The sequence below is a fragment of the Cyanistes caeruleus genome, chromosome 5 (genome assembly GCF_971803275.1).
Source record: "Cyanistes caeruleus chromosome 5, bCyaCae1.hap1.1, whole genome shotgun sequence".
NCBI lineage: Eukaryota > Metazoa > Chordata > Aves > Passeriformes > Paridae > Cyanistes > Cyanistes caeruleus.
This window is the reverse complement of record NC_141705.1, coordinates 62,496,756-62,508,353: the sequence shown is the minus strand read 5'-3', so window position 1 is coordinate 62,508,353 and position 11,598 is coordinate 62,496,756. Positions and strand designations below refer to the sequence as shown.

The window sequence follows — 11,598 nt, the reverse complement described above, 5'->3', positions numbered from 1 at the left end:
AGGAACTGGGGGTCCACTGTGCACCTGACTACCCACAGCCTGCTGTGCCAGTGTAGTGCCCATGACACCAAGATAAGCTACATTTCAAGCCGTGCACATGGCCTGGAAATACAGAACTAATATCTGGTGTAGCTGGAGGAGAAGTTAAGCAGTTAACAGAACTCATGTGTATGTTCACCATCCTGAAAATGTGTAAGAACTAGACCCCTGCCAGAAGTTACCTCACCAGCTACAGCAAGCTTCACAGGTTTTTAAACAGAGTGAGAGGGCTGATCAGCCCTTTGAAGCAGGGAGGAGTCCCAGAATTTCACACTGTATCATCTATATTAGGATGAATGCCTGGAAGTTTTCAAACAAGAAAAGAAGGTTAACAGGTTAGCAGAAAGGAGGAAGGAATAAAAAGCACACCAAACACCATTAAATTTTCTTTCTGTATTTCAGTAAAACCTACTTGAATACACTTTGAAACAAGAGTACAACAAAATAGAATATACTTCAAATGTTGAATATACAAACTATTATAGTTCGTTCTGAACACTGGTACTTCCCTCTTAACTTCAACTAAAAAAATTTACAGGTTTAGAACTACCTGACAAAAGCTCATGCTGGGCGTGACCTTTGAAGTGAGAGTAGAGCTGAAACTGAAATGTATGCACAGATGTCAAGGCTAAGTGAGAGAAATAGGCATAGTACAGCAGAAGGCAGAAAACCTGCTGCTACTTTGTCCAGGATTAAGAAATTTAGACAGACTCTTAACTACCATAGAAAATATGTTACATGTTATTCTATAACAATACTGTGCTAGGTACAAGGTTTTTAAAAAATTTCTTTTAATAAAAAAGCTTTACACAAACAAGCCATTAGCTTATTTCAAGAAAGATAACTGAAAATCAGTCTAAGGCTTTCAATTTGAATCTGCTTAAGCTGTACGATACAGAAATCCCTCTAGGTCTCTGTCTTCTTTTAGAAGCTCTTTAATCTCCTTTATTTCAGTTCCTACAATACCTAGTAGCATAGTTTTTCACATAGCACCAGTTGAGTACTGTGGGCACACAGTAGTAATCGCTGGTATGCACATAAAATGCATCAAATTTGCCATTTGTGTAACAGTGAGACTTTCCTCTCCCCCTGAAAACTAAAAACCAGGGCAAACCTCTCACACAGTTCTCTATTAGTGTTTCAGGTCTTAGTGTAACTTGGTAACCGGTAGCGTAGTGAAATTGTTTGGTCCCTTTTCAGTCCCTCTCTCCTTCTCCATAGGTTCAGCTGCTTCCCAACTGGAAGAGGCAGTTTTTATCAGCATATCAGTGGGGTTTAATTCCCACTGAAACACAGGAAAATAATTTTTTTCCAGTAAGTCCAACATATGCATGTTTATTAGCATTCCAAAACTCTCCTTTATGATTTGGTGGTGGCATCCATATCCCTCCCCCAATTATGTCAGTATATTCAAAACCGTAACAGTTAGAAGTCCATGCTGGAAAAACCCTATTCTTCATTTCTCACATGTGATGATTCCTTCTGTTTTCATTGTTACAGGAAGGGCAATAGCTGAAGGTGTACTAACTACTACTACGTGGGTCACAGTCTTGCTTCCATCCACTGGCTTCTCCTCTTTTACCAGCTGCAGTGTTTTCACTTCACATTCCTGTTTCGAAGTGGCTGTGTCTGATTTAACTTCTGGACCTTTGAGAACTGCGCTAATCACCCTGGGAGGAGTCTGGCCAGAGGCCTGCTGAGCAGGAACCGACAGTCTCATTAGTGGTGTCCCATGAGCTATGGACACTGGGGTTAGTGCTCTAACAGCCAATGGGGCTCCCACAATGTTGATACTTCCTGACCCAGACAGGCCTGTTTTCGTTTGCAACTGACACTGCGTGAGTTGTGTGGCAGGGATTGTGATGATTTTGGTGGGCTGCATTGTGATTTTGTCTCCATTTTCAGCAGAGCTTGGCATCGCAGTAGGGATTGTCTGGATTACTACCTTTGGAGTTGCTGCTGTAGTTGGACTTGTGTTGGTTATTAATGGTGACCCTGCATTTACTGACTGCACTGCCACAGTTGAGATTTTCTGTCCCAGAGAGGTCATGACAACAGGCACCTGCATTGCCACACGAACAGTCCTACAAAATAAATGTGTGTATTTAGGCCAAAACACAGGGCACCATTACAGATGACAACAAGGAGAGACAATTCTAAGAGAGACTGGTTTTTAACTGGTTCTTATAAAAACCCAAACCAAACTGTAACAGAAAAAATGAAAAAGCCAAACCAGAAAGCAAAGAATCCAACCCCAAACCTTTTGCACAGTTAGCAATAGGACTTTGGAAATTTAACAGCCCCATTAACACAAACCTGGGAGCTGTTGTTGCTGGGACAGTAGCAGCAGTAGCAGAAGGATGAGATGAGGATGTGTCATGAGCTGGTGAGGCAATATTCACAACTCTGGTGACTGCTTTTTCTGTTCTCGTACAACTTAACTGAGAAGAATTTTTTCCTCCACGTGCAGAGGTTGCTGCTTTTAAAAGGTTTTCTGCAGATAAAGACACTCTTTCCAGGGATTTTTCATCTGTAGGCATTGACAAATCTTCATTGCAAGACTCACTTTTGTCATCATCTATGACAACTATATTTTTTGGCATCTCCTTAAACTGATATACAAGCCTCTGTCCCTCAACTTTTGCCAGGATTCCTCTTTGATAGTAGTATCTGCAAGGAAAGTACAATTAAGTAGTAAGCAAGATAGTGACAGATTTTAAAGAAAATCTCATTCTGTGCTAATAAGAAAGCCTGAAGTAATCACAGTAAAATCTACAATGTAAGGAGGTATGGAAAGAAGCTATTAGAACACACTAGCAAAGGATCTGAAGGATCTACCTGAAAAAAAATCTTACCTTTCAAGTACATACTTCAGGAATTAAAATTACAAATTTACTGGTAACATAAAAAGTTACAGGGACTGAAGGCTAAATCTGCAAAAGGGCAAAGTTTTTAAAATTTCAGAATCTTTATACTTCTCTGGGAAAATTAAGAATCAGATTTTAAATTGCAGTAGATAACTTAAGGATCTAAGAGTTTTTACCTCAGAGCTCTTCCCATAGTCTCATAGTTCATGTCAGGTTTGTTTTTGTGTTTTCCCCAGAGTTTGGAGACAGCTTTAGAATCCACAAGTTTAAAGATTCCTTTCTCTCTCTGAGTCCATTTAATATACCGAGGACATGTGTTTTTGTCCTGAAGAAGGTCCAAAAGGAACTCCCATAAGTACGTTGTATTTCCTATAATCAGAAAGCATTTATGTGTTAGAAAACCACTTTTAAAGATAACAGGAAGTTCTCCATATAACCTGTGTTACAAGCAATGTTACACAGAGGATGTAACCTGCACATATTCATTCTGTTAAGTTTAGTGAAGTTTCCATCAATATTCTGAAAGGAGCTAACCCAAGTGATCTGCTATACAGCACAGGAACCTGTTCAATCCAGTATCTATTCTCAGTTCTTGAAAAGAGGTACGGGAGAGCGCTCCAAGCCAAGCCAGTATCTATCTATTTAGCAGGATGAGAGCTAGAATTTTCTTCTCATATTTGATTAAACGGGGCATGAAAATGCCAGTGTATTTTATGACACTGCAGAAAATGACATAAATAAGTAATTTTTAAAAGATATGCAGGAACAAATCATCTCAGCTGTGGTTATGTTTGTCCCAGGATCTGGGGCTCTCACACTAACTGGTGACAGCCCATGTTCTGACCCTTCCCAAGTATATGTTGCAATGTGACCAACATCCTTCTAGATGCAAAGGCAGTCCGAGCTTCTTGAAAGCAAGTACTCACAGGGCAGAAATCCCCTGTACCTTTCTTTAATGAGTGGGATATAAAATGAAGTCAGGCTAAAGAATTTAGTGCACTTTTCAAGTATTCAGGAGGTGTACCATCTTCACTGGAGAAGCCCCAGGAAAGGGTTTTTGACAGCAACTATCAGAAAATATAACACAGGGTCTGTCTGCAGTCTGACCAGACCATGTGCATCTAAGAAGAGGGGAAGAGAACCCAAAGAAAAAAAAAAAAAAGCAGATCACATTACAATTTGTACAGCTGGAAAAGATTACTCAAGTTTCTGAGATGGAAGAACTAAGTCAGATCAACAAGAATAATAACCTCAGAACATTAATAACAATTCTTTACCTCCAAGGACATGGACCAAATTGTATTTCTGTGTGTGTGCGTGTGTGCGTGTGTGTAAAAAAGTCATTAATTCCTGAGATTTAATGGCCTAGCATACCACTTGTTACGCCATGCAAAGATAATTAAATGCAAAGATAATTAAAATAAATTAAGGCAGATTAGAGATCACTACTGCAGATTTTGAGAAGTCAGCTATCTTTGAAAACCTCAAAGGGTGAAAAAGACCACAGGTTCCATCTTCTGGAAAAGCACCTCACAGAGATAAACCATACTTTACAATGTGCTCCAAAAAACAGCAAGTACTGACTCAAGAGCTGCCAAAATCCAACTAGATTTCAGAGACATTTGAATAAGACCTATATGAGAAAAGAATCAACAAGAGAACTCAGGAATCTTTAAATCATCTTCAATTTTAGCAAATTAATCCCTGGGGTTTTATTCCTCAGCTCCTTAGAAAGCAAATTTCTGGGTCAACCACCAAATGCTGTAGCTCTGCAACAGTGTTCACAAAAATCTAAGTGGGTTTCAGGATTAGAAAGCAAACAGGAACTTCAAGAAAATAAATAAACTGTGGGACACACAGATTTACAGCTGCCTCACTTTGCACCAGAAAGTACCCAGAATGCATAAAGGAGGGAACGCCAACAAGGGATCCTCTTTCCAAATGTGCACAATCATCTCTCCTTCTCCATGACTTAACTTTGATAGTACAGAACTGTAGAGTAATTCCTGGTTTTCCAAAAACATGCTGCACATGAAATAGCCTACCTTTGCAAGTGATCTTTTAAAATAAGTAACAAACATTAAATCCAGTTAAGAAAATATTTTGCAGGACATCAAGAAAAAAAGCTGATTTATTCCAGTTGTAGTATAAAACATGGAATGAGATACTTCATGAGAACGAGACATATGTAGGTCATTAGGAAAGGCCATAGAAATTAAATAAATTTAAAAGAAAGCTAAAAAATCTCCCATAAACCACAAAGCAGTACCATCTCCCACTTTATTAAACAAGAAGCTATAGAGCTGAATTCACCAGCACACAAATGAGAACAGAGAGGAATACAGGCCTCTTTTTTCAAATTATTTGTGGAGGAAACTAGGACCTAAGACAATTAGAAAGTACTGTTCAGGTAACAGAAAGGTGCAATACTAAAATCTGAAACAGAAAGAAAAGTAAGAATTCAACAAGACTACAAAAAAAAGGCAATTATTAAACAAGAAGTATTTTTAAATATAGCAGATACAAAATATGTCATCTCCACTGAAGTCCACTGCTATACCAAAAGCTACTGTGGGCACTGCAGGGAAGTTTAATTAGTGTTTGCACTGGTTTCCATAAATAAACATCTCCATGAAGTCAGTTCCATTCTTCCTTACCCTACTGACAAACATGAAGACTCAAGAGCTGTAACCAGATAAGGAATTACATAAACAGCAGATACCTTGCTTTCAAACAAATGGCAAAATAATAGTGGAACTGACCACTGCACATTCTTTCAGCTAGCATGACTCCAAGTCACTAAACTTTGTTTCTTCCAGCTACAGCAACATCTTCAAACAACTTTCAGTGCACTAAGTGGAGAAGAGATCCAGATTTTTCACCTGTAGCCAGGGGAAGGGTGATACACTGCACACCACTTCAAAGGTAACCTCTGAGCAAAAAGTCTGTCTTTCTAACTGAATGAATAGCAGGGGCTCAGAGTCCAAGAAAGTGACCTCTAGGAAACTAGAACTCTCCTGCACATAATTTCCACTCACCAAAACATAAACACATCATCATTTGTTTTTCCCCTTAAACTAAACTGAACCTATTAGTCAAGGAATATATTCCACTGAATTTTGTCAATTAACTAAGAAATCGTATTTCCAACCATCACCTTTCTAAATGCTCATGTGCTGCTTCTACTTGAAAGCAAGTCTTACAGCAGTAGGTTAATAAATTATGTGTGTAGCATGAAGTTGATACACAACACAAAAGACATCACAAGCCAATAACCACAAAGTAAAGCAAGTAAAATACGAGAAAGTCTATTAACTGTGGAGGGTACTAGAGAAGACTCCTAGAGCATACATACTTATGCTAGATCTTGTACAAACAAATTTGAAGACATTAAATAAAACTCTAATAAAGTCAGTACAATCTCATCCATCACATTTTTAAAGACATGTACATTTTCTGTGATAAATACCATGCACATACACTGCTTATTTTTAAAGACTCAATGAATGGAAAAACATACCTTTGCCTTCTCTAGGTTTCTTCTTTATACCTAGATCTGGAGACCCGTCAGATAAAGTTGATTGCTGGGTCTTGGGCTTACGGCCAGCTGCATATATGGGGAAAAAGAAGTATTATGCAGAGTATGCAGAGTAAAATTTTACAATTTGCCTTTGCTGAAAAAAACCAGTTTGTGTATTTTTCCCCTGCTGTTTCCTTGCTACAAGTACGGATAAACTTAGATTCTTAGATTACTACTGCACATCCAGTGTAATTATCATTTGGTTGCTTACTTCATTAGGCAGATTTAACTCAAATGCAGTCAAGTTAATGTGCATTTTTATTAAATCTAAGACTCATAGATCTTGGATTTGCATCATTTTATCACTACATTTCAATTTTCCCTCTAAATTACAAGTAAATATTCTATCTCAGCATGTCTGGAAACTCTATTATATCAGTGTTCTTCAAGTTATGTGAACTGTACAGATACCTCTGACAAAACTGCTAGACCAGAGAGAACAGCCTTACCAGGTGCCAGCCTCTCATGTGATAGCAAAATGCTTAGAAATTAAAGTGTTCTGAATTATTTCTCCTCCAAGACATGCCAATTAGACAAGAAAGACAAAAATTTCACAAATACTATCTTATAATGATTTTGTAAACTGTTTTATGTTTTTTAAGTTAGCATTTACCCTGTTGCTTCATTGCATGAACCCCAAGTCTACCATCTCACCAAATATATCCATATTTCAGACACCAGCGATTATCTACCACAAAAGTCCTCTTTGAAGACTTTATCCTTCCTCCAGTTTGTGTTAAAATACACAACACAGAAACAATCTTCCTTTATGGCTTGTCAAAGCCCATTCTCTTGCTCCCTTTTCTCTTGATGCAGACTCATTTTTCTAAGAACTCACATTTCAGACTCCCATCAATCTGTTTGTATGAGCAAAGAGATCAGCCCATTCAATCCATCCTTCCCTGTATCAACTCCATCATCCACAGCAGTGGATAACAAGTAAAATTTTGAGATTGCTCCTATGAAAAGCCATATGTACCCTTTTTCTTTTTCATTGGCTCATGGATATCAGGGGAAGTTGGAACAGGAGACACATCCATTTGTTCAGATTCCTCTGTTGATACTTCAACCACAGTTTCTGTGATTACATCAGGTCTCATGGCTGCATGGATAAATTCTGGGGTGGACACACATGGAGGGACAAAAACTTCCACTACAAGAGAAGCAAAAAAGAATATCTGATGAAGTTTCTACCTGATTATTTTAATATATCTCACATAAAATTATTTTAAACAAAAGCATATGAAATGGTGTAGCAAGCTTCTGTTCCAAAATCCTGTCACCTTGAAAATCAATCCAATTACCCAAAAAATGCACATGTATCAGTAGTTTTAGGCAAAAACAAGTACCACACCAATATTCTTCAGAACTAAACTCAACTTTAAACAAATTAGAGCTTCATCTTTGATCTTTACTCTGATCTCCATTTCCTATTTTGTAGCTTTTGCATTTCAGTTTGACCATTATTTCATCCAACATATATTAAGCAACTTTAGAAGGGACATCAGTTAAAGTAACCATCAACATTAAGGTCTGGTAGAATACTTTTCCTTTAAAATAACTCTTTATTTTAGCAATTTAAAATGTCAGATTCACAGAACACAGAATGACTGGTGTTAGAAGGGGACCTGGTCCAACTCCTTGCTCAAGCTGGGCCACCTAGAACTGGTTGCCCAGGATCCTGTATTTTTTACCATCTCCAAGGATGGAGTCTCCATGGCCTCTCTGGTCAATCTGTGCCAGAGCTCTGTCACCTGCACAGTGAAAAAGTATTCCATGATGTTTAGGGGGAAAAATTAATTTTAAGTATGTCGCTACTCAGCTATCTCTTCCCAACAACTCCTCTCAGATAAATTATTTAATCTGTAAGTATGCTTGTTGCAGAGTGGAGAAATCATGTAAAACTCAAACAAATCAGTAGTTTTTAAATACGCAGGCAAATGTTTTAAACAGCATACAGCTCTCCACAGAAATAAGTTTCTAACTTTGCTTGTTTTGCTGATTAGAAGGAGAAATGGCTCCCAGAGCAGAAACTGAGGCTGACATACCAGGACTCCTGGCGTCTCTCAGGCAGGTAGGTGACTCCATATGAAGCAAGGCCTCTGCAGCTTCAATTGTCTTATCTGTGCAATGCACATTACTGCCATGAACTGATGCTTCTACTGCAGAAGAATACAAAAAGAATTATGAGGTTACTTACAGAAGACCATATGTATCCTGTACAACTGTATTTCTCAATCTTTAACATGAAAAACACAAGATTATCAGATGTCTTCACACCTTTTATACCTTCCTGTCAACAGGAATATTTAGGGCAGACATAAGCAGAACTGTCACTGTCACCTTCTAGATTAGATTTCTTGTTCACGAGTAAGCTCCTCATTTCCATGAGGAGCCCAAGAGCTTACAGAAAGAGACTGAGATTTGTCTTCTGCCTTCAAATGAACCAGAAAAAAACAGATTGTGATGAGGATGATTACAAATTAATGCAGTAGAACAGAGAAGTAGTACCGTCTCCAACTATAATCCCATTAAAAACTAAACGTCTCTCTTCAAATTTTCAGTCTATTGGATAAATATATACAAATATATATATATAAAAATACAAGTTTCCAAAACATATACCCTGTTTTGATTTCTGACATTGAAAATAATTGTGAGTTCATTTTAGCAACTTGGTTGTTAAAAAAACACAAGGTACAACAAATAGTATAAAGGGTGTTTATGCAAAAACTGAGGGAAGAAGGTAAAAATAGTTCTTTTTTCAAGTTCTGAAAGTTTAGGAAATACAATCAATCAAAAACAATGCAACTTCAAGAGAGCACAATTAAGTTTGATACAGTGCAGATCACAGCACCTTGAACATGGCAGCAACACTAAAAAAAACCCCCAACGTACCATGTAAAACTACAATTCTGTTCACAGCTAACTCCCTATTCCTCTCCCTTCTAAAGGTTTTGAAAAGCAGTGACTGCAAAAACACCTGTTGTCCATTATCCACACCCTGGCCAAGGTAGCTGTCTCTCTTCAGTTACTCTTTCCATTTATAGCCATCTCCTCTAAGCTGAACCACTCCAGCAAGGCAGCCAGCAATCAAGAGATCTATCTTTAGCTTAAGCAGTCACCTATCTCTAGTATCACAGAACTAAAGAGGATTTAGGAATAATTTTCTACAAAAACTTCAAGACAAAACTTCTAAGAAATAACTCAAGGTTTGTTTAGTGAAAAACAGGGAAACATAATGTCAGAGTTGCTTCTCACTTAAGGAAACACCAGATCACACAGATTCCCTACAGGCTCACATGGGGGTAAAAGCCTTCCAGCATGCTGCAGTTTTTTCAAATGCAGGGGTTAAAAACTCAATAAACCTACTAGCCAGCAGATTAAACGTATCAACCAGAAACTGAAAGTGGATGAAATGTGGAAGATGCACAAATGCAAAATTACAGGTGACTGAAAGTTCTTGCTGAACCAGCCTGCTGCCCACCTGCTGGCTGATGGGATCCCCACTACAGTCTAATAGCTATGGCCTGAGATGCTATTTAGAGGGGTTTATTTTTTTGGAACAGTAGATGCCTGTTTAAAGCTGACATTCCAATACTACTCCACTCTAGGCTGTGAACAATAAAAGCCTACCTAAGAGCACAGGAAAATCAGGCAAGGGTCTTTACTGTGCACTCTGTTCCTTGAATAACCAGTGGTAACCAGCACGAATTTTGCACATGAGCCCTTTCCCCAGCTGCAGCCCCTGGATGCTACCCATGCTTGACCAGGTGTTTCTTTCCCAAGCAGCTTTTTGGGCATATCCAAAGTTAAATGGCTGACCACCTGCATTGTAACAGAGCGGCCCTGCAGGAAACCCTCTGCATAAACATTTCTCTTTCTAAATAAAAGTTTCAGTTGCACAGAATTTGATGACCAAGTTTCCCCCATCTACCTGATAAAAAATTTCACTGATTATCAGACTACAGAAACAATATTCAGATAGTTGTTAAAAAACGTATAAATTCTACAGTACTACTGAAATTAAAAAGTCCAAATCAGTATTTTTTATGTTATTATTCTAATGCATGCAATCAGATTCAAAGCATGTCAGCAAAGTTTCTCCAACCAGATAGCTGCTTCTGTGCCATTAGGTTCAGTATATAAAGGACTTTTGTAAAGAAATTCAAACTTACTTGACAAACTTCAGTTGTAAGAGGGTACTGAATTCACTACTTCCTAAATGCTTAAAAGTACACAAAATTTTCCTACAGAGAACAGTTCAGATGCTGCACCACAACTAAGAGGTACTTGGTAGAGGGCAGGAACAAGGCAAAGAAAGACACAGAAAGCCATCTATGTACTTTTCCAGTACTAGGATATTCTGCTGAAGGACTGAGGTGGAGGGAAACAAAATGCAACCAGCATTAGGGACTAAGACTGCAAAACTGTAACAGCAGAGCAAAGGAGCCACTCGACCTCTCCCCTAAGCAACTGTTCCGTTTCCAATAAAAACAGCACTATCGACTATACAAAAGCCTCTGATGTTTGAAAATACACACTTCACAAATGCTTTTCCAGTGGGAGCTACTTGGGACTCCACTAAACCTGTCACCTAAAAAAATAACAAGCAAAAAATAGTAACACTTCTGGCTTTGGCCGGAACAACACATGCTGTCTGTCATGACAGCTAACTAACTTAACATTGCCAAAACGACAGCTATTAAAACACTTACTAAATTCAGTTCTATTACCAAGTTTCAAGTCTTCCCAGCTATAACTAATTCTCCTTTACCCAGTACATAGTTTTAGCGTTAGAGGCATTTGTCTACCCAGTGAACATCAGGAGTTTGCATTTGTTCACAGGCAATATTTACTGCACCAACACAGTGGGAAGAAAAAAGGAGAAACTTGTATCTTAATACAAATATATGTAAAATATCTTTCTAACATGCTAGAAAATGTCCAACAGAAGACAGCACGTCAGAGTGTTCAGATAAAAGACATGATTCTGAAACCTAAAAAAGACATCATAAAAGATGAAGTGGGGGAACAGGCTCTCTCAGAGAAAGCATGGGACAAGAAAAAATAAGCGGCTCTTATTCCAGATGATTAGATGAAGTGTCATCA

General features: G+C 38.2%; 1 protein-coding gene across 33 annotated transcripts in view; it reads right to left on the bottom strand.

Moving 5' to 3' along the window:
- Positions 1-417: 417 nt before the first annotated feature.
- Positions 418-11,598, bottom strand: part of ELF2 (E74 like ETS transcription factor 2) — a 35,067-nt gene continuing 23,886 nt past the window's right edge. For 22 of the 33 annotated variants that reach the window (XM_023926411.2, XM_023926409.2, XM_023926412.2 and 19 more), the window contains 6 exons: positions 8,535-8,648; positions 7,466-7,639; positions 6,427-6,513; positions 3,083-3,275; positions 2,356-2,709; positions 418-2,123 (listed from right to left, as the gene is read on the bottom strand). In XM_023926411.2, the coding sequence (XP_023782179.1) occupies positions 1,496-2,123; positions 2,356-2,709; positions 3,083-3,275; positions 6,427-6,513; positions 7,466-7,639; positions 8,535-8,648 (1,550 nt within the window). In that variant the 3' untranslated portion in view covers positions 418-1,495. Of the gene's footprint in view, positions 2,124-2,355; positions 2,710-3,082; positions 3,276-6,426; positions 6,514-7,465; positions 7,640-8,534; positions 8,649-8,766; positions 8,922-11,598 lie in introns of all 33 variants that reach the window. The other 11 variants (XM_086889864.1, XM_086889854.1, XM_086889852.1 and 8 more) reach the window with 1 other exon arrangement.